Source organism: Haliotis rubra, unplaced genomic scaffold (genome assembly GCF_003918875.1).
Source record: "Haliotis rubra isolate DU_JTF1 unplaced genomic scaffold, ASM391887v1 Scf24, whole genome shotgun sequence".
Lineage (NCBI taxonomy): Eukaryota > Metazoa > Mollusca > Gastropoda > Lepetellida > Haliotidae > Haliotis > Haliotis rubra.
In genome coordinates this window covers 3,498,744-3,525,338 of record NW_025766447.1, presented here as the reverse complement: position 1 = coordinate 3,525,338, position 26,595 = coordinate 3,498,744, and the positions used below count along the sequence as shown (strand labels likewise).

The window sequence follows — 26,595 nt, the reverse complement described above, 5'->3', positions numbered from 1 at the left end:
AATATTTAAAGAAAAATAATATCAATTGACTGTTCATGCCTGTGATTCCATTGATCTTTTATAAACTGAAAAATCAATACACTGAGAACATCGGTTGTTTTTGCAGGTTATGTAATTTTCAGTTAACATTTTACTCAGATCTGATCAATAAAAACACAATATCGGTATGATGGTAAAAGGGGAATAACTCTATTGTATAACATGCCAGCTGAATGCAGATATCGAATTTGATTGGTGGATGTTTATCCAAGGCGGGTAACTCTAAACTTGTCTGAAAGTAGGCGCACGTGGTCACACGTGTTTGCTGAGTGATCGCTGTGTGTTAGGGTTGATCCACTAGCTCTTCGTTTTCATCTCACTATGGCTGCTAACCTTGGTAATATATTCATTCTAAGAAAGAATGTATCATTTTGATTTGTATCAGTGCTTGTCATTTAGAATTGACGTCGGTATATGGTCTCTGTCTTCGGTAATATATTTCACAAATGTTTCAACACTGATGCATGAGGCATAGCCTTTTGAAATACATCCTTTGGTGTTTTACAATCAACATTACATTCAGTGCTTTCCTAATTAATCCGTAGTTTCAAACTTTGCCCATATGACCATCTATATAGCTTATAGGGTCTCATTTCCTTTATTGTATTTAAACGATGATAAATATTTATTGATATTTCTAAACGTAAGTAGTTACTCAAAATCATAAAATCTATAAATGCATGTTTGGATGTATGGTGAGCAAGCATTTGTTGGGACGGTCAGTAAATTCTTCAGACGAGTGGAATGTTTATAAATTGCTGTCATTGTTTAGTACCTTGTTGTTTTGATTTAACTACAGATCTTATTATAAATTTACAGCCATGCGTGTCGTTAGAGGTGACTAACGGGACCGGGAGGTCAGGTTCACTGGCTTGGTTGACACATAATGTCATCGGTTCCCAATTGCGCAAATCGATGCTCATGCTGTTGATCACTAAATTGTCTGGTTCAGACTCGATTATTTACAGACCGCCGCCATATACATGTAGCTGGAATATATTGCTGAGTGCGGCGTAAAACTAAACCCACTCACTCACTCACTCAACATTTACATCGTGGTCATGGCAGCAGTTGAGAAAGGTTTCTTAAGGTCACATGAATAGTAATGTCACATGAATAGTAATGACTGAAATATTGCTAACTGCAGAGTGCAAATTTTAAGTCATTTACTTACCCACGATATATTGGATTATATACAGAATACACAATAAACCAGGATCTCATAAAAGCTTGTTCAATTGTGAATATTTATGCAGTGTTCTCGCACTGCTGCATGGATCTACAGAGCAATCAAGTCTGTTCAGCAGAACAGAAGATTCCTTTATGAAGATAAACTTATTATATTGGATCAGCTAGTCATTCTGACACACTTCATTTTCACTACACAAACAGCTCTGCTAAGTGTGTCTGACAAGACAGGATTGGTGGACTTTGCCAAGAAGTTGTCTGCCCTTGGTCTGGAGCTGGTAGCATCAGGTGGCACTGCCAAGGCAATCAGAGACGCTGGCCTTGCTGTCAGGTAGGAGTCTTTGAGAAGGTCTGTGATCTGCTTCATGTAGCTCACATGGCACCAAGTGATCTTCTGCCATCAGTTGTCTTTCCATTGTGTCCTCTGCCACAGTGAGATGATGACTAGATGAAATAGTGTTCGAATCTATTTGAAAGTTAATATCCTCTCACAATTTATAACGGGACGGTGGGGTAGCCTGATGGTTAAAGCGTTCGCTCGTCACGCCGAAGACCCGGGTTCGATTCCCCACGTGGGTACAATGTGTGAAGCTCATTTCTGGTGTCCCCTGCCGTGATATTGCTGGAATATTGCTAAAAGCGGCGTAAAACCAAACTCACTCACTCACAATTTATAACCAAGTAAGAATATTTTTATGTTTATTAGAAAATCTATCACTTGTACCTAAGTAAGTAAAAGAGTAAGTTAAGTACCGGTAACATAGTTTACAACAGTCATTACATTTCTGTTAATTTACTAAAAAGTACCTATAAACACATTGCAGGGATGTGTCTGAGGTGACAGGTGCCCCCGAGATGCTTGGTGGCCGAGTGAAGACTCTCCACCCAGCTGTACATGGAGGTACGTACATAGAGATTATTAACCTTGTGTGTTTCCGTATCAATAATATCATATATTAGGAATAAAAATAGTATTATGCGAGCCTTTGGCGAGCATAATACATAATTTTTATTCCAAATATATATTAGAGATACGGAAACACACGAGGTTAATAATCCCTTTATCATATAATGTCATTCTTAAAATTACTCTAAAAATAGAAACAAATCGTACGTGAATTTATGTGAAGAGAATTGAGCATTCGCGTAAGAATACTTAGCGGCACACCAAGGTGAAGGTCGTTCATGACGGCGGCATATAGTTGTGACTAGTCGCTTATACAGTGCAAACAGAACTCATGCTTAAAATAAGATCTTTCTGTCTAAAAAGAACAACAAAATCAGGCAGGGTTTTCCTGGCAGTGTTTTTATTTTCACTGCGGGTAATCGCCTCATCAATATCAGTTTCTGATACCTGATGGAACGGATTCGTCGTCAGTATTGTGATCGATAGATTGAAATCCTTGGTTGGTACCTTTCTTAGACGATTGCCTTTCAGTCGTACCTCATAATCCATACCTTCGATTTGAACGAAGTACTCCGTTTCATGTTTTCCAAAGTCAATTACTGCAGTAACAACTCCAGAACCTCGATCATCAATTCTTACAGAATCACCATTTTGAGAATGGGGGCAGCCATGTTTGTTTACAAACAATGTAAACTGGCGACGACGTCATCAATGAAATATTAACGTTTTAGGATTCGCATGGCGTGTATGGAGTTTTGTGAAAGTATTTTATGGATTGACCTAATTTGCATAGTTATCAGATTTGGATACCAAGTTTATCAGATTGCTTTATTGCACCGATAACACCCAATGTCATGTCCTCAGGGACTTGTTTTCCCCTGGGATTCTGGAACACCACAGGTTAACTTTTCCACAGGAATCCAGTGCTCCCAGTGCAAACTTTTCCATAGGTTTCTGAAACACCGGAGAGTCTCTAAACACTCCATGTTAGCTTTTCGATGGGATTCTGGAGACACCACATGATAGCTTTTCAATGGGATTCTGGAAACACTCCAAGTTAGCTTTCAATGGGATTCTGGAGACACCACATGACAGCTTTCCTTGGGGATTTTTAGCTTCATATGTTAGCTTTTGTTTGGGTTAGGTATCCAATGTGCCTATGTATGTATTCTTGGTAACTACCTTGTTTGTGTATTTCCTGGTTGGATGTGAACAGTACAGTAGGGCCCTGGTACCTGATGTTGTCTATATTGTTGTTTACTATTGCAGATCTATACGTCCAATTACAGCTCCAGAAATCCACGGTACATTAGAACAACCTTGCTCATGATGTGGTGAAACTGAGTATTCGTTTCTACTGTTGGAGTGTGAATATTTTTGTTTGATGTTGCAGGTATCCTGGCTCGGTGTACTGAATCTGACCAGGCAGACCTTGACAAGCAGGGCTTCAAGATGATCAGGTATGCTGCCCTTTCTCTGTACCACCCATGTCTACCACCTGTTTCACCAATTTCTGAAGTTGTACATCAAAGTGTGTGTGTGACTAACTCTGTCCCCATCCCCATCCCCCCAAAACCTGTGAGTACTGCCAAGGAAATCTACTTTGGAATCCTATATCAATCTTTGCTCCTTCCTCTTGTCAGCCTTCTCTTCCCATGTCTTGTCTCCTCTTCTTGCCACTCGTGAAGGTCCGGGTTAGAATTGATCTTCAGTAACCCATGCTTGTTGTAAGAGGCGACTAACGGGATCGGGTGGTCAGGCTTGCTGACTTGGTTGACACATGTCATCGGTTCCCAATTGGGCAGATCGATGTTTATGCTGTTGATCACTGGATTGTCTGGTCCAGACTCGATTATTTACCGACCCCCACCATATAGCTGGAATTTTGCTGAGCGGTGTTAAACTAAACTCACTCACTCACTCATCATGGCCTATTTTCAGATATATTTGGGCAGAGATCTCTTCTAAGCAATGATGAATTTTTGTCTCGTTCGTATGAACTACCTTTGATGGTTAGTTCTGATTTGAGTAAACATCCTGAGCTTTAAACAGATTTATGGTGACATAAAATACTCCTTATGTTTTTCATTTATATGATGCTCTAGCAGGATCCCTTAACCTTCAGTTATACAGGCTATTATCCTGAATAATGACTAACAAGGCCCTTGCACGAGTTGTAGGTTCAAGATTGAGTGATGTAGTTGTAGGTTCAGAATCAGGGGAAAAGGTTCTCTTCCTTCAATGCAGGATACCAACAGCTTGTTAGCGTCATTGTTATAGTGTCCCTAGGTTTCCTTCTGACTGGATGTGACGAGACCTGGTGGTTAGTGCTAACGGCGGTGAGAGACACAACTTCTTTCAGGCCCAAAGAAAGTTTGCAAATGCAGACTCCGACAGTAGACCTGACTTGAAAAATTATGAGACTGACACACCTTTTCCGGGGTTCTTTGGCACGCATTTTGTCAACTGGAAAATTGAAAATTGTCACATCTTCAGCTTAATAATGTTCTAAAAAGTGTCTTAGCCATGACTAATTTATACACTTCTTATTGACAGTCCATAATGGTTAGTTCTATTTTTTACTCATTTCAACCTGTACTCACGCTGGGCATTAATGTTGTTTACGAAGAATCAAGTTTGAAAATTGTTTCAAATTAGATACTTACTGATACACTGAGTATCAGTCACACACATGGACATCTTGGACCTAATGATGTTCTGAGAAGTGTCTGAGCAATGATGAGTATTTGTCTCGTTCGTATGAACTGCCCTTGTTGGTTAGTTCTGATTAAAGCAAAACAACCTGAGCTCTGACTGATACCATTAGGACTAGGTAATAATTAAGGATAATTACGCAATCGTGACAATATGTGTATGTTGTACCAGAGTTGTGGCGTGTAACCTCTACCCCTTCGTGAAGACTGTGGCCAACCCTGATACCACTGTAGCCCAGGCCGTGGAACAGATCGACATAGGTGGGTCTTGCAGTGCTCACTCTTACACTCTCGGTAGATGCACATACCCAGGTTCGATTCACTCACTCTCTCATTCACCCACTCTCTGTAGATACTCATACCCAGGTTCGATTCACTCTCACTCACTCACTCACCCACACTCTGTAGATGTACATGATGCGTGAAGGTCCGGGTTAGAATATGCCTTCACTAACCCATGCTTGTCGTAAGAGGTGACTAAAGAGATCGGGTGGTCAGGCTCACTGGCTTGGTTGACATATGTCATCGGTTCCCAAATGGGCAGATCGATGCTCATGCTGTTGATCACTGGATTGTCTGGTCTAGACTCGATTATTTACATAGAGCTGGAATATTGCAGTGTGTGGCATAAAACTAAACTCACTCACTCACTGCAGATACACATTCCCAGGTACAATTCCCCCATGGATGCAGTGTATACAGCCTGCTATCACCTCACTCACCTGGGACCTCAGGCTTATTGTTTTAACCAACATACTGGGAGTCGGGTATAATATGCTGTTTGTGGTCTGATTGTGTGTCATCTGCTCAACAGCGTCAAATGTTGATCATGTTACCTGACTTGATCATGTTGATTTACAGACCGCCATGATATAGTAGTCATTGCTGACTGGTGTAGACCACATACATACCTTAGACCTTTCTTTCAGAATAGGTACACACCAACTTAAGTGTGAACACACACACATCTGGAATGGGTGGCTACAAGCTTGATTTTAGGTCATCGTGCACTGAGTATAATACTGTTTATGATGTCACAACTGCAGCATCATCCTGTTGTTGATTTATTCCCTAAAGCATATTCGTGGCATGCGTTGTGTTTACAGGAGGTGTCACCTTACTGAGGGCAGCCGCTAAGAACCATGCACGAGTGACCGTAGTGTGTGACCCCACCGATTACAGCACGTAAGGACACTGTTACTATTAAGACAGACCTAAGTGTTTAAAGCCCCATGAACATTATCCCAGTTATATTCCTGCATGTCGGCTTATGTGGACGGGGAGGGTGGGGTAGCCCAGTGGTTAAAGCGTTCGCTCATCACGATAAAGACCCCAGTTCGATTCCCCACATGGGAACATTGTGTGAAGGCCATTTCTGTGTCCCCTGCCATGATATTGCTGAAATATTGCTAAAAGTGGCATAAAAACCAACCAACTCACTCACTCACTCCCACTTGAGGTGGACGTAAAGCGTGAAGTGATTCTGGCCGTAGGACTGGTAATATGAGACCAAGATGTTATGAGAATAGAACTGAGTGCCATCTTGTTGTCACCAGCTATTTCAGTTCCATTGTAGATGTTTCTGTTTTTATGTGGGTGTTGGAGACAAGAATTATATCTGGAACAATCCACTTTACTTCAGTTGAAATGAAAAATTAATCATTTGTTCAGTCCAATTGATATTTACATTCTCTTCTGGTTTGATGGTGTGTCTTTTTGTTCATCCAGGAGCAGAGGTGGGTCACTTTCATGACCACTGTCAGTGCAGTTGGTGATAGTTGCTTGTTAAACATAATTTAATATCCTAGTATATGGATTTTGTTGTATTGTGTTGTCTAATGCCTGATCTTGTGGACATCATCAGGATCTGTGACGAGATGAGTAACTCAACGAACAAGGACACCGTGGAGGAGACGAGGCAGAGGATGGCAGTCAAGGTGAGCATGGGCATTCACTGGGTACAACAAAGATAAAAACACTTGCACATACATGTACATACATACATCAGTGAGAGTTATCTTCTTTCTGTGGTTAAGCTGGCATTACAAAACTAGTCAAGTCCCGACTAGTATAAACAGCACCTACACCATACACAAACACCACTCACTCAACTCACTCACTCACTCACTCACTCACTCACTCACTTACAACATTAAGTCATTTGTTTTACAATATTGCACTAGAATGCTTTATACACTGTCTGCAGGTTTTGATTGTGAAATTTGCTGTTCCATATTTTTATTTGTTTGCTTTGCTCTGCTTTGTGCTCGTACATGCACACTTTCATTGTTTTGTGAAGCAACTATGCCAGTAAGTTATTTTCTTCCTACACAGGCCTTCAACCACACAGCAGAGTATGATGCTGCCATCTCCGACTACTTCCGGCGTGAGTACAGCAGTGGAGTCTCCCAGCTGACACTCCGCTACGGGATGAATCCTCACCAAAAACCAGCCCAGATCTACACCCCTCAGCCACAGCTGCCCCTCACAGGTACGTGAGTTCCCCCATACAACACCCCATGTGCTTAACAACACCCCCCCACACCCCACACCCAGCCACAGCCACAGCTGCCCCTCACAGGTGCGTGACTTCCCCATACAACACCCCTGTGCTTTAACAACACACAAACCACCCCCCAGCCACAGCTGCCCCTCACAGGTATCACGACTCCCCATGCAACACCTCCAGTACTACACCCCTTACGCTCAACTCCCTAGCCACAGCTGCCCCTCGCAGGTATGTGACTCCCCCACAGAACACCTCCAGTGCTACACCCCTTACACTCAACTCCCCATCCACAGCTGCCCCTCGCAGGTATGTGACTCCCCCACAGAACACCTGGACCACACCCCTCAGCCACAGCTGTCTCTCAGAGAAGTCAACTTCACCCTGTCTGAGTTGTGAATTAGTTGTTCCAGATTTTGTTTCTGACTAATGACTGTGTACCTAGCTTGTTTGAGTGGCATTTTAGAAGTTGAGACATCTCCTTCATTGTAACCACTCCTGTATTTATACATCTCTGGCTTCCATTCACTATCCTTTGTGTACTCAATGGCTTCATCAGCTTACTGCTTAACCAATTATGGCAATTATGTTGTTTCCTTTGTCAATTACAATGTATGTAGTTTCATTGTTATACACAGTATAAATATGCAGCTCCTCCACTTCATGTATCACTCTTGCTTGACAACGGTACAAGAATCTGTATCGAAACGTCACACTCACGAAATAAAGAAGTTGTTATCCATAAAAACTTGTTCCATATTGACTGTGTACCTGTTTAAAGTAAATGTTATCTTCCAGTGCTGAACGGGTCCCCGGGCTTCATCAACTTGTGCGACGCCCTCAACGGCTGGCAGTTGGTGCGGAGCTGAAGCAAGGAATGGGTCTTCCTGCGGCCACTTCCTTCAAACACGTCAGTCCAGCAGGTAACCCATATCTGGCTTCACTTAACAAGTATTATTCATTCATGTAACAGTTTCCAGATGAAGAAAGTACCCAAGTTGTCAGTGCTTGTAAATATATGCCAACACTTGTCAAGTTGTCAAGGCGTCCTTGTCTGGCAGGTGATCGCTTGACAGGAGTTGATGTGGTCAAACGACATGGGTGAAGAACATGTTTATTCAGTTAAGCGTTTTGTCTGAACTAAATTAATCTTATACACGATCAGGTAGAAAATCCATTGACAATTGCATGAGAGAGCTTTGTGATCCTTTTACACTTTGTGAAAGATTTAATTTACTGACATAATATATAAAAACCTGATGTAAGTACCCTATGTATAAACATGACATGAATCCCTGTGTCTGTGTGGGGGTCCAAGGTTCATGAAGTGTCCATGGTATTTATTCATGCTGGTGGGGCAGTGGAGTAGCCATAGTGGTTAAGACCCAGGTTCGATTTCCCACATGGGTACAATGTTTGAAGCCCATTTCAGGTGATATTGCTGGAATATTACTAAGCCTAAACTCACTCACTCTGTATTTGTGCTGGTGTTGAAAGTGTCTGTCTGTCTGAAGGTGCTGCTGTGTCCGCTCCACTCACACCAGAACAAGCACGACTCTGTATGGTGGATGACATGACAGAGTTGTCTCCCCTGGCTATTGCATATGCTAGAGCTCGAGGTAAGTGTAATGAGGGGCAAGTGTAGGGGTGTACTATAGGTATGTACTGTGTGCACGGCCAAGTATACGGGAAGGTACCAAGCTAAACAAGATGCCCACTTTCATTACCCATGAATTACATCCTTGCAAAGATCTGTAATATTGGAAAGAAAACATCATTAAAGTTGACCATGATTGAGAAAGCTACTGTATTGTGCATGGGTAATCTCGAATGTGGTGCAAGTTTAGGTTTACCTGGGTACACCATATCAGGCCACTCTGTCTGGTTATTCTTGGTGTCTTCATGTGTTAGTTGGATACACCACAGCTAGGGTATTACTTCCATATGGACCCTTTCATTCCAATTTAGAAGGCATTGGTGGCCAAGTCATCTAAGGTGTCACAATTTGTTGTCCAGAGTTAAATCCTTAGGCATGCCAGAAGGCTATGAGCATGGCTACATTTCTAGTTTGTCAGCAGGGTTCTAAGCCTTTCAGCTTAGAAACAAATATACACTATTATGAGTGTTAATGTATGTTAAGTGATGCATGTAGACTTGAAGTAATATTTAGTTACGAGACAACCTAAGAACCCAGTTTCATTAAGGATTCCCAAGTTGACACCATAGATTGATAAAGATATTTCATTAAGGGTTCCCTAGTTGAGACATAGATTGATAAAGATATTTCATTATAAGGTGTTTCATTAAGGGTTCCCTAGTTGAGACATAGATTGATAAAGATATTTCATTATAAGGTGTTTCATTAAGGGTTCCCTAGTTGAGACATAGATTGATAAAGATATTTCATTATAAGGTGTTTCATTAAGGGTTCCCTAGTTGAGACATAGATTGATAAAGATATTTCATTATAAGGTGTTTCATTAAGGGTTCCCAAGTTGAGACCATAGATTGATAAAGATATTTCATTATAAGGTGCCGACAGGATGTCATCGTTTGGAGATTTTGTGTCGCTGTCGGATGAGTGTGATGTATCTACAGCCAAGATAATATCTCGAGAAGTAAGCATCGAGTTTAGATGTTATTTATCTATGAAATGCAAGTGTAAACTACTTTGTTGAATACAATCTTTAACTGTAACATGGATTTCCTGGGAACCATTATATTCTATGAAATCAATGTATAGCAATTTCTAACACATGTGAGAGTGTAAATGTGGGTGCAAGAGATATGGGTGGGGGTAGAAAAATGTGGGGGTGGGGGCAAGAGATATGGGTGGGGGTAGAAAATGTAAAAAGATATGTGGGGGTGTGGGGGCAAGAGATATGGCAGACAGACAGTTTATTCAGTAAGGAGGCCACTGGCCCATAATACATACAGATAATAGGGTTTTTTTTGCAAGAGATATGGGTGGGGGTAGAAAATGTGGGTGAGGGGGTTATAGATTTGGGTGAGGTGGGTAGTAAATTAGGTGAGGGGTGTTAATAAATAACTTTGTCATTATTTCAGGTTTCTGACGGAGTTGTGGCCCCTGGTTATCAACCTGCAGCCCTGGAGATACTCAAAAAGAAGAAGGGCGGAAAGTATTGTATTTTGCAGGTAACCACAATGTGACAGATTCTCCAGGTACATTAATCGTAAATAGAGAGTGTTGAATCTCAGACCAGAAAAGCAACAGTGTGTGGTTGCAAGGTTAACCTGGTGTTACATTTTACTCCAACATCATAAATCATTGAGGTACAAAATGTCCTGAAAAATTGTTTTCAGCATGTATAATGCTAGTGAGACAATTATTATCATTGTTTGACTTTAGTTTGTCACAGCAGCAGCCTGTAGTGTGAAGGCAGAAGCAACTGTGCGCAGGTGCTCTTGGGCCATGATGAGTTTGTCTCGTTCGTATGACACACCCTCCTGGAGGGTTGGTCTGATTCCAACATTTCACCTGAGCCCACCTGCTACACAACAACAGGTAGTTACAGTATGGAGGACAGATTACTCACACCATATATGTATATATTTCAATGATTTCAGATTGATCCTTCATTCAACCCTCCTGAGCTGGAGACAAGGACGTTATTTGGTCTCCAGATGCAGCAGAAGAGGAATGATGCAGTTATTGACAAGAACCTCTTCTCAAACATCACATCCAAGAGAAAGGAGGTGAGATTTTTGTGTGTGAGGTGCGTGCCCACAGATGATGTCTTGAGCAATCCTCCTGTGATCAGCCACAGCATCAGTCATCACAGGATCTGCTAATCTTTATGTGGTGGTGTGTCTAGTTGCATATGCATACTGTGATTATGGGTTTGCCTTAAAAAAAGAAATGAATAACTAAATGATTGAAATAATCAATTGATTAGAGACCATTTTCATTTGGCTGGAATATTGCTGAGTGTAGTGATTAATGACAAACTAAAGCGTTACTTTGTGTTTTCCGTTCAAAAATACTGTAGAAAGGTTTAACTCTCTTTAAGGATGAATCCATGCCTGAAGTGTTGTGTTGAATGTTTCAGCTCCCAGAGGAAGCCGTGCGGGACCTGATAGTGGCTAGCATCGCTCTGAAGTACACTCAGTCTAACTCTGTGTGCTATGCCCGAGATGGACAGGTACGACTTTCTGATCTGTATAAATATGTACCTGGCAAGGCTGCTAGCTAACATTGAAAGGCTTAGGGTTTGTTCAGTATTATGAACCGCTGACACTTCAATGGAAATTCCTGAAAATGAAATCCATTTAAGATCATTCGGGATAGGTTGTGGAACTGGCTTGAACCAGAGTTAATTAATAACTTGTTAGTGTAGCAGTACTTGAGGCCATGATGAGTTTGTCTCGTTCGTATGACACGCCCTCCTGGAGGGTGGTCTGATTCCAACATTTCACCTGAGCCCACCTGCTACACAACAAGAGGTAGTTACAGTATGGAGGACACTCCAACCATGGAGAAACTGAGACATGTTCATAACTGTGAAGTTGACCGTCTCCATATTAATATTCATACAGGATAATCTCATGTTTCAGGCAAAGCTCATAAGTGTGACATTTTTTTTTTCCTTGGAGATGATACAGAAACAAAAAATACTACTCAAAAGAAATTAAAGAACAGCTGATTCTTTCGTATCACTGTTGGAAATCGGGGCAGTGGGGTAGCCTAGTGGTTAAAGTGTTTGCTTGTCACCCCAAAGACCGGGTTCGATTCCCCACATGGGTACAATTTGTGAAGCCCATTTCTAGTGTTGCTGGAATATTGCTAAAAGTGGCGTGTAGCCATCGTTCGAAATAGTCGCTGTTTGTTATTGTATCAGGCCGGCAGTTTCAACTATTTGCAGGCCCTTGTGGCCTTCAGTAAGTTATCTGTCATTTGTTTTTCAACTGGAATCTTTCCCATAGTTTTCCTTTATCAACGTTCAGGAATCATCCACAATAGGCTTCACTAATTTATATTGTAGAAACAGTGTGAAACTGTGTACAGTGTAGTCTATTTTGTTTGTATTGGTTTGACTTTAACAAAATGGGCCTGTTGATTTTAAAGCCTGCAGGCGGCAGCAGACCCTGGTGGCCAACTGGCAAAATTAAAGTATTGCAAACACTGCGTAAAGCCATACTCACTCACTGTTGGAAATCTGTCATGCCACTTGAACCATAATATATGAAAGAATCAGTGTTCCCATAACTTCTTTTGAATGGTATAGATGGATCCAAAGTTTGTATTCATGACTATCAGAGAGGAGGCAAGCCTTATTGATTGTGCATTGTGGTTGTTTTCCAGGTTATTGGTATCGGTGCCGGCCAGCAGTCTCGCATCCACTGTACCAGACTGGCAGGGGAGAAGGCCAACAACTGGTAACAACAATACTGGACATAGTCTGTTGACTTGAATAATTGCTCGTATAACTACCACTAACTTACGGATCCCTTTGGGAATTGAGTTAGAAAAGGTCCCCAGTGTGCAGCTGGGACTATAATCTTTCACTCACTCACTGTTATTTCACGGATATGGCTGGAATATGGTGGAGTGCGTTGTTAAACACCTTTCACCTTAACTTATGGGCTGTAAAAAGGTTCCATTTTCTCTGGGGCGGTGGGGTAGCCCAGTGGTTAAAGTGTTGGCTCGTCACGCCGAAGACCCGGGTTCGAATCCCCACATGGGTACAATGTGTGAAGCCCATTTCTGGTGTCCCCCGCCGTGATGTTGCTGGAATATTGCTAAAAGCGGCGTAAAACCAAACTCAGTCAGTCAGTCAGTCAGTCCATTTTCTCTGTATTGTGACAGTAGTGAGGAACTACAATGCTGTGCTTGCTGCTTGCTGCTATCAAGTCTTACAATACACAGTATATACAGAAGATAGGGAATACAATATTTCAAGAATACCAAATTGAAGCAAATGTGATGGCACGTATGGAAGATAGGGTTTTCTTTTTAGAAAAAATCTTTATGAGTGAGGCATTTGTCCTGCTTATAGCAATATTCAAGCCTTATCTATGCAGGGTCACAGGAAATGGGCTTCACACAAAGTACTTACCAACCAAACAAGGTCTCTTCCCACACATCATTTCTCTTTGTGGGTACAGTTTGTGAAGTCCCTTAATGGTGAGTGGACAGCCAACTGTAGGCACCTCCCAGTAGTACCGCATTACCTGGCCGACTGTTAAGTGCTGTGTTCTGACAATGTCATCCTTGCTCCTTAACTCAGGTGGTTGAGGCAGCATCCCAAGGTGCTCGGGATGCAGTTCAAGAAGGGTGTGAAGAGAGCAGAAATCTCTAATGCCATCGACATCTACGTTTTGGGAACAGTTGGTCAGGTATGTCTTACCAGTAATGTCTGTATACGTCACCTATAACATCTATGTGTTAGAACAACTCGTCTGGTGTTTCTTATCTGTCAGTCAGTTTGGAAGGTATGTGAACAGATAGCCACATCTTTCATTAATTAACTAATTCCCTTTCAGGAGAAGAGGAAAACATGTTATCTAGCTCCATCACAAAATGTGCTATCTGTAAAATAAGAAACTCTTTTTGAGTCTTGAATTTCTTTTAGAAAATGCACATATAAAAAGACATGAAGCATTGATCAGACTTTAAAGTGTTTAGACCATGAGGTTTACGTGCAGCGCCTGTCTCTGCAGCGTCCATTTGCAGCAAACTGCTATTGTTAGACACTGTCAGACATTTCTAGTCACTGATAGACGTCAGTCATGGTGATATATCACTTCCTTTAGTGACGTTTAGAAGCTGGTATAATGAAGAGGAACGGATTGTAATGGATAGACAACTTCTTTATTGCAATAGCTGCAGCAGTTTGGTGTAGATGCTGACACTAACAAGGGAGTTGTCTATCCATAAGAAAATGGTGAGATATTGTGAGAAATGTTTAGACACAGTGAGACATTTCCAGTCATTTTAAAACATTTTGCTCTTGCAGGACATGGACCAGACAACATGGGAGAATCTGATGGAGAATCCCCCAGCACCACTCACAGAGGTAAGACTTGTTGGAGATTGACATGAACAGTGTACTGTACTGTAACAGTAGTTGAACATGAACAGTACTGTACTGTAACAGTAGTTGAACACGAGCAGTATCCCGAACTGTTTTCTCCTTGAAACTGAAGTTTCCTAATTGTGTTGTTTGATGTACTCACTAAACGTGACAAGTACGATGGGGCATGAATCATAAATAGCTGCTTACCTTAGTGGATCAGATACTGATGCTCATTAGGTAGTGTAACAATCTCTAATTGCAGAAGGAATATTAGGATTAACCCTTGTCTTATCGAATGGTTCCATCCCTATCGCACATGTCTAAACATTCCAGTTTATGTTTGCAGGAGGACAGGACTACATGGATCTCAAAGTTGAAGGGCGTTTCACTTAGCTCTGATGCCTTCTTCCCCTTTAGAGACAACATTGACAGAGCTTACCAGGTGATCGTCTTGGGCAATAGAAAAGTGATATGTCCATATCTATATGACTTAGATTGTTGTGAAGGGGCATAGGTGTCCCTCTTGTCATGCAGCACAGCAATGCACTGTGCAGAGTTGTGTCCCTTGGGCATGCCAGAAACCTGTTACAGTGGGATCGAATCCTGGTTCTTCTTTATTATGTTTAGAGGTTGCTCAGCACCATATTTGTGCCTGTGGGTCTTACCAAAGTAGGAAATATCTGAGAGCCTCATAGCTTCATATTTTCCCACATTAAGCTGACATGCAGTGACATGAACGGAATGTTGACCAAAGTGACGTTAAACAAAATCAGTGGTATATCCATATCAGTTGAACTAGTATAGTTGCCATGACTGGCTTGAGTACAGGATTTGCCTCATATTTTCTGCCTTTATCATTTCCTTCACCAATGTTATAGACGTCCACAGGTCGAATCCCTATGTTATATTGATCTTTGCATTACACCCTTTGGAAACCTGTGCGTGTCTTCTTTCAATAGGAGTGCAGTGTGAAAAAAGATCTTATATTCATCCAAATTGATCACGTTAACAGACATTCCACAAACAGAACTGGTGCACTAGTTCGATTGGTTTTATTTCGATTCATTTCCAAATATACCACTTTACTGCAGGAAATGTCCAGTTTTATCAAAGAAGGAACTGTTTTTCAGATTAGCATTAGTCCATGATGACAAAATCAAAAACTTTGTGGGCTAAATGGGTTGAGGTTTTACCTTCATGGTACATGCATATTTAAATTAGTGTGCTCAGATATGTGTCCATAGAAAAGATTTGCAACAATACAGTGATCTGACTGGGTTTTTTTTGCTGTTTCAATTTGTTGATTTCTAGCCTTGTATTCCCTTTTTCAGAGTGGTGTGGAGTACATTGCCTCCCCTGCTGGGTCCACCAACGACAACGCCATCATCCAAGCCTGTGATGACCACAACATCACCCTGGCCCACACCAACCTTCGTCTCTTCCATCACTAGAGCTTAGCTATATTCACCATATCTCCGGCTGTGACAGAGCTTCCTACGTCAGAGATGGCATTGCCACTGCTTTCTTGAAGTGGCTCAAATCTGTCTTGTTAATCAAAATTGTATTCTGTTTATTCATTCCACTACTAACTGTTGCAGCTTAAGAAGAAATGGTGCCTCTATTTTCACCTTCCGCGTTGTAGTGTCGATTACACAACATGTGCTTCTGTGCTTGACTTGTTGGAAGGATGCATCAAGATAATCTTCTTCTGCTCAAAAATGCTTTCTTTAATAGATTCTGAAGCTATGTTAGGTCAAAGACAAACAACATGGTTAGCGTTGTTGTGTTGAGCTGAATTGTCAGCAGGTTTCATGTTATTCTGTTAAGAGTTTAAAAGCGTTTGGGCCAGAATTTGCTGAGCATTTAGAATCAGAAGTTCAATCCTTTTGAGAGGTTTAAAGTGACAAAACATTTTGTCATACATCCTCAGTGACTGGAAGAATCTCATTTCCTTGCCCATGTGTTACAGTATTTGTTGCAATATTTATGTTCTTTGTGATTGTATTATGTTTTTTTCACTTGAAATACTTGGATATCATTTATTCATGGTCTACTTCAGAGCTTTTGCATCTTCTTTTAATAACATGCATTAATTTGAAAAATGTAAATCCATAACTGATATTAATCAAATAAAATATTTTTTATGATGTTCATTGTTACTTGATTGAGTGGAAAGCCATCCTTGATCATCAGTGTAGTGATGTGTGTAGAGAGATATAATGATAGAAAAAAGAAAACCATGTGCCAGTAGCTCCTTTATCTTCTCATAGATCAACATTCATGTAATTATGGGTTTGTGTATGTGTAAATGTGTATGTACGGTAGACTGTTATCATGGTTTTAGTGATGTTTTTCTACATATTCAGAGGGGCGGTTGGGTAGACTAGTGGTTAAAGTATTCGCTTGTCATGCTGAAGACCTGGGTTCGATTCCCAAATGCATGTGCGGTGCATGATGAGCGTTAACTTAGACTACTGTAGAAACCAACCCTTCTTGTTCACGGGGTTTCATTAAAGTGCATACTCCCAGTAATACAAACCAATGATCGTTTGTTAAACAACTTTTATCCTTAGTTGAAAAAAATTCTGAGACTTTAATGTTCAATTGGCAATTGTCCAATCAGACGGGTTCCAGTGGTTAAAGGGACAGTGGGGTAGCTGAGTGGTTAAGGCGTATGCTCGTCACGTCAAAAGCCTGGGTTGAACTTCCCCAAATGGCTACAATGTTTGAGGCACGTTTCTGGTGTTCCCTGCTGTGATGGAATATTACATAAAACGGCGTAAATCCTAACTAACTCATTCACTCTGGTGCTGATATATTCACACACCCATTAGATGCCCCACGTAGGTCCAGACATGCTGAAGTGCAGGTAGAAGGTGTACATGTAGTCAGACAGGTCTTAGTGCTTGTACATCCACACTGTATCCACACCTGTACCCTCTGTTCTGCTGGCCTCCCATGTGTGGAACGGAAACCGGCATGCCACAATATGTCCATCTTTACACAGGTCCGTCTTTAGCTTCGCCTCTAGTGGGGGCATCTGGCAGAAATACAGTTAGTTTTCTCATTAATGCTTCACCCTTATTATCCAATAAGAACTTTAATTCATTATGGTAGCAAAACACCTGTAACAAAATTTGCATATCTCTGCTGATAGCCTTAAGTCCCAAATTGTCAGAAGTTTCAAACAGGACCCAATTTATTATTAACTGGTTTCAAATCAGTTTTAATGCATGTTAACAAAATATATTTTTTATGACTGTTTGATGTTATGTTCCTTTGAATAATATGATATGCAAACTAGATAAGTAGTGATCTTACAACATTGCAAGTCTCGACATAATCGTGAAGATGTACTGTTGTCTGACACCAGTTGGCAGTATCCAAGCTAGAACAGCTGGCTGATGATAAAAACACTGGCTCAAAGCTCTCCGATGAAAGTCACTTTTTCCATGTTCTCTAACAACAGTCAGTAGAGTACAGGGCTCATTTTATAACACTTGCCCTCACAGGGAGTACATTAAGGTAGTCTTGACATTAGCTCATGAACATAATGTTTTTGCAAGTAGTGTATGCATGCTTACCATCTTCTCCACACCGAACACAACCACATTGTTGTACTTTGACAGATCAGTCTGAAAATCAAGTTGTGTTTAAAGCATGAATATTCCATATTAATACTAAATTAATTCAACAGGAAATCTTTCTGAACATGATAAATAGCACAGGTAGCTTTCAAGATTCAAGATTTACATGTGTTCACTTTCATTTATTCCATCAATAAAAGATGTTTTTTTTCCCGTATTCATATTTATTACAAATATGTTAAGTACATCCACACACACACACACACACACATAGATAGATATTAATGTAGCATTTTAGATTAGGTGTCAAATTGATTCATATAAACAAGAGATACTGAGGACATCTAATATTCCTGAAAAAAGGATTTCCAATATTCAACCAGACCCTGCAAGAGACCCAATAATGCTTCTATTGGGACATTATAGTTGATGAGTCTGAAGTGATCATGGTGATAGGCATAAGTTGGAGTTGGTGGAAATATGAGTTCACCTTCCAGAGGTCCTTCCTGAAGAAGTGTGCTGTGCCACTGACCCCATGTCTCCATGCTGTCCATCGAGAATACAGAACTAGCCAGTAGTTGAGTTCGACTCCATAAGCATTGAAACCTTGCTTAGCTGCCTCGATCACCTGAGAAACATGCACAACATCATGAGGCAACAATACACCAGTATACATACAGGGTGACAAAACGACAAAAATGATGTGCTGATCAACAATCGAGATAAATATTATGACTCTTTACTATGAGTCGTAATGTATCGCTCTGGTTCGTTGGTATAAAAAATAAACAAAGTGGGTGATGTTTTACAACATACGCCATTCTCGGCATATTGTGACCTAACTGAAATTTGAAACCCGATCCACTCACTCACTGGAAGCTCGGCACTGAAACACCACTGCTCAACACACATTTCTGAACCTTTACTTACTATTCTCCCATCGCCACTGCCTATATCAATTAGTGTGCCAGATCGTCCTTTCAAAACTGTGAAAACATTCTTGACTTGGTCTGTTGTCGCTGGAACAAAAGGTAAACACACCTTCCGTAATGCAGGTGTGAGAAATGGTGCCGCCACAGCATAAATACCGACAAAACATGCACCAGAAACACCGAGTATCACAGCTCCTGTCTTCGTAAGAGTTCGTTTAGTTTTCGGTGATTGTTCTAAAGCATTTTCTATTGCTTCTGACATCTAGATTCGATTATTTCAGGAAACGTATTCTGTTTTAAAATCCGATATTCTATATAGAACCGGATTCAGATCATGCTGTCATGGGCGCAGACATCTTTCGAAGGGAGGCCACTCTAGAATTTATGCCTATATTACTGGCCGCTATTAAATGTTAATGAAATTGTAATTAATCTTGTGTGCAAATAGATAGATGCCATGTGTTTAATCTTAAAGTTAGCAGTTTAATGCAATTCATGTAAAATAACTTGACCTACAATTAAACTAAATGGTCAGGGCAACACCTGACAACTCATCTTTGAAACTGAGTTTTTGAAAACTCTTAACCGCGCTCAACTTTTCACTTTCGAAATTATCCAACAGACATGCGGCTGTCTGCGCCAGTGTCATCAAAGCTTTCATCATCATCTTTATTGTTTTCAAGGCCAAATGACCCATTATTCATACAAATATATACAGAAAGACATGCATATGAGCGTTACCATTGTTGTAGATGTATCTTAAAGATATTATATAAGTATTTACCTAATATATACAAAGTATTTGTGTCATTTGAATTAAGTAAATGTTTACGTATGTTACATTGTAAAGAGACAGTTGATTCCATACGGAGGCTATTATATATTGGACATTGATCAAATATATGTTTCTCATCTTCTAATACATAACGCAGGGGACATTTAGCATCATCATTTCCAGTATTTCAAAAATCTTTTCTAACATTTTGTACTCTTAAACGATTAAAATTTGTTCTAAATAGAAGTAATGACCTTCTGTATTTTTGGTTCTTCACAGCACTAATACAACAAAGCTTTCACAAAGCTGAGATTGATTAGTTTTGTCAATATCGTTGAAAAATCCGACAGTGGCGTGGCATTTATGACAGGGTTGTGTCAGTTCTTCTACCATGAGCGCAATACAGTATATTATGACGACATATAACATATTGATTAGAATTTTATATACTTGTTTCGATGTCTTATTTATATTTTATTTATGAAAATATAAGCGATTTTAACGAAAGTTAATCGTACCTAATATCTGAAATAGGATTACGCAATTTACGACCATATGTAGCGAAATTTGCCTTTTTACAATTCCTAGAATTTTCAACAGATTTCGGGATGTTGTGAAAATACAGTGGGCTTATTTGAACAATTATGCGTGATATGTTTTGACATGAAGATGATTAGATTTCAACTTTCAAAAACTAAGTTACAAAGATGAAGTGGCAAGTGTTACCCTGACTAACATTGCTATATCCTCTTTCAATACTGTCCAAACAATATTAAACCTTTTTGTAATTATATTTTGACAATATTATTAAGACTGCAATATGAAGCGGAGTGCAGTTGAAAGAAGTTCAAATGTTTGTTGTGCTTTGAAAAGTATGGTCATGGTTATTCTTTGACATAATGTGTGAAGCGCTCGTAATATATCGAATATGACAATGGCTTTAACAAGTGGTTGTATTCCTGGATGTCCAGAAATCTCGCTTATAGTGGACGAGTTTACGACGATATTTACACGGAACGAAATATACGCAGCAAGAACACCCCCTTTATCTGGAAATCCTGTTTCCTAATCGGGACAGTGAATTTCAGCTTCAAACAGTGGCAGTTGTTCACTACTGTGTCCCACTTAACGGACGGCGACCATGCTTGACAATGTTCGTCATCATTAATTTTACATCAGTTTTGGCGAAATCGTGAGTGATCGCATGAACTCACGGGTATTTACACCAACAGCAGATAACCGCGATTGATGCCTACAAAAGTTGATAGAGAATATATACTGAACATCATTGAAAACGCACCACTTATAAAAGTTCAGATTATTAAAAGCATGTGCAAGGAATTGATATTTTTTTAGTGAATAATAACAGATTGTTGACTGACAAAAATAACAACACAGAAAAGACGCTCATTCATTGAAATGTTCCACAGTCAGAAAGGATCAAACACACGTGGGGTCAAATCGAAAAGACAATATCGCGTTTGACCGCAATTTGCATTGACACATGCAGTTCAACGTCTCCTCATTAAGTCAATAAGAGTCCGAACAGAGTTCTTGAGGATGGCATTCCACTTCTGCAGTAGTGCAGCCTCAAGGTCCCGGATGTTTCGCATCTGTTGTCGCCGCAAAAGACTTTGACCAATTTCGTCCTACAAGTGCTCTATGGGGGATACATCTGGCGACTGTGCTGGCCAATGAATAACCTGGACGTGTTGCTGGGTCAGATACTGCATGGAAATCTTTTTGTGTGTGCCCGTGCGTTGTCCTGTTGAAAAGTATGGACATCTTGGTGGTGATTGAAGACAGATACGATGTGATTCTGAAGAATCTGCTCACGGTAATAAAGGGCATTAAATCTTCCTTGAAAGACATGAAGGCAGTCCTGTGATTGTAATTTATTCCACTCCAGCCCATGACACTCCCATCCCCCAAAGGTCTGTCTGAACCACACACTCATCAGCATAACGTTCACCACGTCTACGCCAAACACGTAATCGGCTGTCAGCATTACGTAGATGAAGACGTGACTCGTCAGTGACTACCACACCATGCAATTGTTGTAACCTTTACTGAAAATGCCTGCTAGCCCATTGTATACGCTCATTACAGTGTCTGTCAGTCAGAATTGGTCCAACGTAAGGACGTCGAGCATGGAGCCCTGTAGCGTGTAGACGGCGTCGCATGGAGTCTGATGACCCCCACGTCAACCTTGAACTAGTGCAGCAGTCCTGGCAGTCGGCAGTGTTCAATCACTGATATGGACGAGGTCAATATGGCGATCCTGATGGAGCGTCGTAACACGTTGATCCCAAGGTCATTGAAGGTCACGGGTGCTGCCTGTCTACTGATGTCATCTATAAAGCCTAACGATGGTGGAGTGGCCAAGTCCAAGTTGTCGAGCAACATCCCTGCTGCTGGTGCCAACCTGAATCATGCCTAGTGCACGTTCTCTTTCGTGAGGTCTTAACCTCGGCATCTCTGTCCTCGTTTCACAATCGTTAGTGAAGCAATGAGCATCGGTTCTCATACACCTGCTATTAATGTCACAGTCAGTATGATTTCAGAATGAAATTCGCGCTTTTTTCATGACGTGGCTGCATGTTGATGCATTTTGGAATTAAGAGTCATACTGTAGACAGGAATTTGTTTCTAAAGCGTTTTTTTCAACTGGTCATGCCCTTCAACTTCATGTTAATTATATTCATTGATCATTGTCATGCTGAAATCCATCTTGATGAAAATATGGACAATTTTTGACTGGCGCGTTTTCAATGATGTTCAGTATATATATATATGTATATTAAATGACATTCATCGACTCGTTCATAAGTCATATTTCTTGTAGTTGAGCAATTTTAATGCGAACATAACGGTTTTGTGAAAGAAGTATTATCCAAGGAGGACCGATGAACCGTTCCATACGTTCTACAATTCCGGCAATAGTAATCAGTGGTTGCAAGCTGCTACGTGTATGGTTATTGTTATTTTATGCATAGTAAAATCTGCACCTAAAGCATATTTTTGGAATCCATTATTTCTGATATAACAATTTTTCAGATATAGATTATCGGCAACAAGAATGCACAAAGATATTTCATTAGGTATTTTTAAGTTAATCACCGGTGGATCGTGAGAAAACGTGTGTACATGTGTTTGCTATTTCCTGCTAAGTTAACGAGAAAGTACAAAAGTTGATCTTACTTTATCCATATAAAACCTTGAATAAACCTGAAATACAATCTAAATGTAACATATTTATGCCTAGTGATGTTTTTTCGCACAATGTTTATTTCCATGTTTGTAACCGCCTATTCCGTCATCTGAATTCTCTCAAGGTACACGATTTAGTTTATGACTGAGCATAACACTCGAATAATCTTAATATGCATTTTGTAATACTGGGTGTGGGTTTTGCCTCCCAGGATCTTGGTAGGTGAGGTAACTAATAAGGGATTCAGTTTTCCCGCCCTGGTGCGCTTGCGTTGCTCGTTAGGGGGGCGAAGGGCATGGTACCATTCAAGGGAATCAGATGTCCGTAAACTCTTTTATCCGGACACGTTCTCCAACAGTGGCGAGGTTCTAGACAGGCAGGCATGTTTTTGGGTCTGTCTGTATGACAGTACCATACCCGTGCTCATACATACACACACATCTCTCGTATACACCACTCACAGTCTCACACATATACACACAGACACACACACACCGCACTCACTCACTCTCACTCACTCACTCACTCACTCACTCAGTGGGGCAGTGTCTTGACTAGTTCCAGGAGACCAGGCAGTGTTAACTGTAAGTCTGATGTAAATCTGCAATCGCTTTGTGCATGTGATCCCAGCTATACCATTTGACGTAAATCGTGACAGATACTTGTGTATCTTTGTATAGGTAAGGTCGAAGGCCACTGAACCAATATTTGTCCAAAACATTAAACTTTGACCGCAGACATCACTGGTGTCAGAGAGTCACGCTACCTATGAACGTAAGTGTGTATATTCTGCTATAGACATCCATCACACACGTACACTTAGCTTGTGAAGATGTAGCGTGGAAGTCGCTAATGTTGGTGTTTAGAGGACAGTGTGCGTGAGAGGTTGTTTTACCTACACACAAAATGTCAGACTCAAATTGAATTAGTCTGTTGGTATAAACAACACCATTATGCGGCCCACGACCGAGGGTTAGGTCCATCTGCTTATCTAGGGATTTCCATGATTAAAAGGTTTGTTTGCAAATAGATTAAACGTTTAATGTCGGATTGACATTCCATGACAAAGGTTTTGCTTAGAAATAACATCCCATTTATTAAGTTTGTAGTATTTATAATGCGTACACAATGTGTCTCTATTGTCATCGATATACCAGCAGCAGCTATATATCCCTAGAATGTCAATCTGGTTCCATGCGCCACATTCCTAGATAAAACACTTCCGAGATATAACATCTACTCTAGGAGCTCGATGCGACAGGCTTCGTCTTTACTTGAATTTCCCACACACTGTCAGTTTGACACTACCTTGTACATTTACTAATTTGTTGACATTTTCATCTTTTTATATCATTGTGTACAATTTTCATCATATGTACATCCATTTACAGTTGGTAGATTTAATGGTTTATTCACCTCTTTCACATACATATGACAGACAGCTTAGGCTTAACAATTTGTATACTGCTGAAGGAACTTATTAATCGCCTGATTCTTTCATGTTACAACTGTTGATTGGGCATGGCAGATAATCTGTAGTAATAAGAATTAATACCGTGTTCTTTAACGTCTCTTCGGTGGCATATTGATGTTCATGATTTCTTTCATAAGAGGGCCATGGATAACCAGAGTTGGAAACGTGTAATCCCGCAGATGTAACTGTGCTGAAATGGACACGTGAATGAGTGGGTGATTTGGGTTTAAAATCACTTTAATCAACATGGAGACACGTCAGCTTACATGGGACAAATGTCCAAGGTCAAGGTTGTGTACCCCTTTATGGAAATCGACATGAGTGTGTTGCTGGAAGAATAAGGAATTTTCATACCGAAATCGAATCGACAATCAGCGGATTTTGTCCCCACTTCGGCATCTCTGCAGCTCTGTACAACTCTGCAAAGCGAACAGCGTCACCCCGAAGCCGCTGTCTCCCCGTGTCCCCCAGCCTGTCCTGTAAAACGGTCAATGGTGTTGATGTGTATGTACATATCGTGTTTTCTTGGGCGCGGACAGCCACTTAAAGAAGGTCAACAATGACGTGACCTGGGCGGACATACGTGATTACAAGAGAAAAACTTGATTTCAAACTGATGTTACTCCCCAAACCTTATAATCCTTCTACAATTTGTTTGATCGGTAATGAAGATGTTCCGATAAAGGATGGGCGTCAGTGTCTATATAATAGCTTTAAAACAAGGTTCTGTCATTAAAAGTCTTACAGAGGACAAGTTGTAACAATAGCGGAGTTCTGCATACACGAAAACACCTTTTGGCTGGATGTGCAATAGGAAGCTATATTCAGGCTGAAGCGGGTTGTGTTAAACAGTGCATAATTGTGAAAACGAAATGATGGCCTGTCGACTTACCGCCATTTTGTTTGTTGTGTCCATAAGTGTGCTCTGCGTGGAGGGTTTTTTGCCAATCCAGAAGAAGAAAAGAAGCGCAGGTAGAAGTTATGGATGTTTATCAAATTTATATTTTTGGACAATTGGATACATCTGAAACATTTCTATTTAGCTTTGAACATTTCAAGAACTAATAGATATTCTGCTACATTCAAAGAGGTCATTAGGAGTGGTACATGTTGCCAAAACTACGTTAATTCAAAATTTCTTTTTTGAAAACATGTCATTATTTTTCATTTTACATTTACTGTGATGTTAAAATCATAATGGATGGATCTGAACAGTATAACTGTTATTTATTTCACCCACCAGATTCAGTGTACCAGCAGATCGCCCAATCATCAGGCGGAAATGTCTTCAACACAGACAAGACCAACGTCTCACAGGTGGCGGGAATCATCAAGGTAACTGTCGTCTGCGTTCGTATCTAAAAATATAAAGCTTCAAAATCCTTCCCATGTTCATAAATAAATCCTTGCCAAACAGAGAGGCTACTGCATTTGCAAACGAAACATGAGCATGTGTTCCAGAATCATCTCCAACTAAACGGTGATGATATCCGGGTGGTTTGGGGAAGGGTGAGCATACCCCTCCCCATCTGTAGCACCCATCACGCACACATGCACAGGCAAGTCAAATGCTCACCTGACAAAACATCCACGGAACATGTCGAAATAGGGAATTGCACCGGACATAATTGTCACTGATGAATCAAATTTGGAAGTGTTACCTAAAAGTCTACCATAAGGTATTCTCGAAACGTTATTGAGACCTTGAAACCTTTATCAACCAACTTCTTAATTAGCAAGGGTTGTATGACGCTCTTTGAAATCTTGCTAGAAAGAGCAGGCTCGTGTGTACGGGACAACTGGTGAACCATAAACACCGGGGATGAAGGGAGAGGGTATCGCCTAATGATGGACAATAGTACATATCATCTGGTGAATTAATATTTTTGAGTGAATGAGTTTCATGACGACTTAATGTGGGAAGACAAGCAGGAGTGGTGCAGGTTATGGTGCAAACCGGATACAGGTGTCGTACTGACAAACAAGGTTCATAGACGCAGCGAAACCCGGATTCCATCGATACCTGGTCAAGTGACCAAGCTATACGTGGTAAGATTCGGCACCTTATCTGGATTAAAACTTGGAAATTTTGGAGTAAAATCTTTCAGAGTAAATGTTTTGCTGCAGGATTCTGCCCACGCGTACGTCCTGCTTGCCTCCTTCCACATGTCTCCCAGTGACCCTTACCGGAACATACCAGTGGACAACACACTCAGCCACGTCAA

General features: G+C 40.7%; 2 protein-coding genes across 2 annotated transcripts; one reads left to right on the top strand and one right to left on the bottom strand.

The window, feature by feature from the left end:
* Positions 1 to 241: 241 nt before the first annotated feature.
* LOC124278647 (bifunctional purine biosynthesis protein ATIC-like) lies at positions 242 to 16,538 on the top strand. Its single transcript, XM_046714413.1, is given in 20 exon segments — positions 242 to 376; positions 1,432 to 1,558; positions 2,052 to 2,128; positions 3,528 to 3,594; positions 5,021 to 5,109; positions 5,955 to 6,033; positions 6,713 to 6,785; positions 7,183 to 7,339; positions 8,153 to 8,212; positions 8,215 to 8,277; positions 8,869 to 8,973; positions 9,887 to 9,972; positions 10,421 to 10,510; positions 10,943 to 11,071; positions 11,425 to 11,517; positions 12,678 to 12,751; positions 13,603 to 13,711; positions 14,332 to 14,391; positions 14,738 to 14,833; positions 15,723 to 16,538. Coding segments are annotated over 20 exon segments (1,770 nt in total). The 5' UTR covers positions 242 to 360; the 3' UTR covers positions 15,843 to 16,538.
* A 95-nt stretch (positions 16,539 to 16,633) lies between these two features.
* On the bottom strand, positions 16,634 to 19,265 carry LOC124278648 (ATP synthase subunit C lysine N-methyltransferase-like). Its single transcript, XM_046714414.1, has 4 exons — positions 18,909 to 19,265; positions 18,469 to 18,606; positions 17,976 to 18,026; positions 16,634 to 17,431 (listed from the first exon to the last, which is right to left on the bottom strand). The coding sequence occupies exons 1-4, from the start codon at positions 19,170 to 19,172 to the stop codon at positions 17,291 to 17,293; spliced, it is 594 nt and encodes a 197-aa protein (XP_046570370.1). The 5' UTR covers positions 19,173 to 19,265; the 3' UTR covers positions 16,634 to 17,290.
* Between the last annotated feature and the right edge of the window lie 7,330 nt (positions 19,266 to 26,595).

Excerpts from the sequence above, each read along its gene's own strand:
- LOC124278648 (XM_046714414.1), bottom strand. The coding sequence starts at position 19,172 with ATGTCAGAAGCAATAGAAAATGCTTTAGAACAATCACCGAAAACTAAA. Across the intron at positions 18,607-18,908 it reads GCAGTGGCGATGGGAGAATA|GTGATCGAGGCAGCTAAGCA; the intron begins GTAAGTAAAGGT and ends CATGTTTCTCAG. Across the intron at positions 18,027-18,468 it reads TCAGGAAGGACCTCTGGAAG|ACTGATCTGTCAAAGTACAA; the intron begins GTGAACTCATAT and ends CTTGATTTTCAG.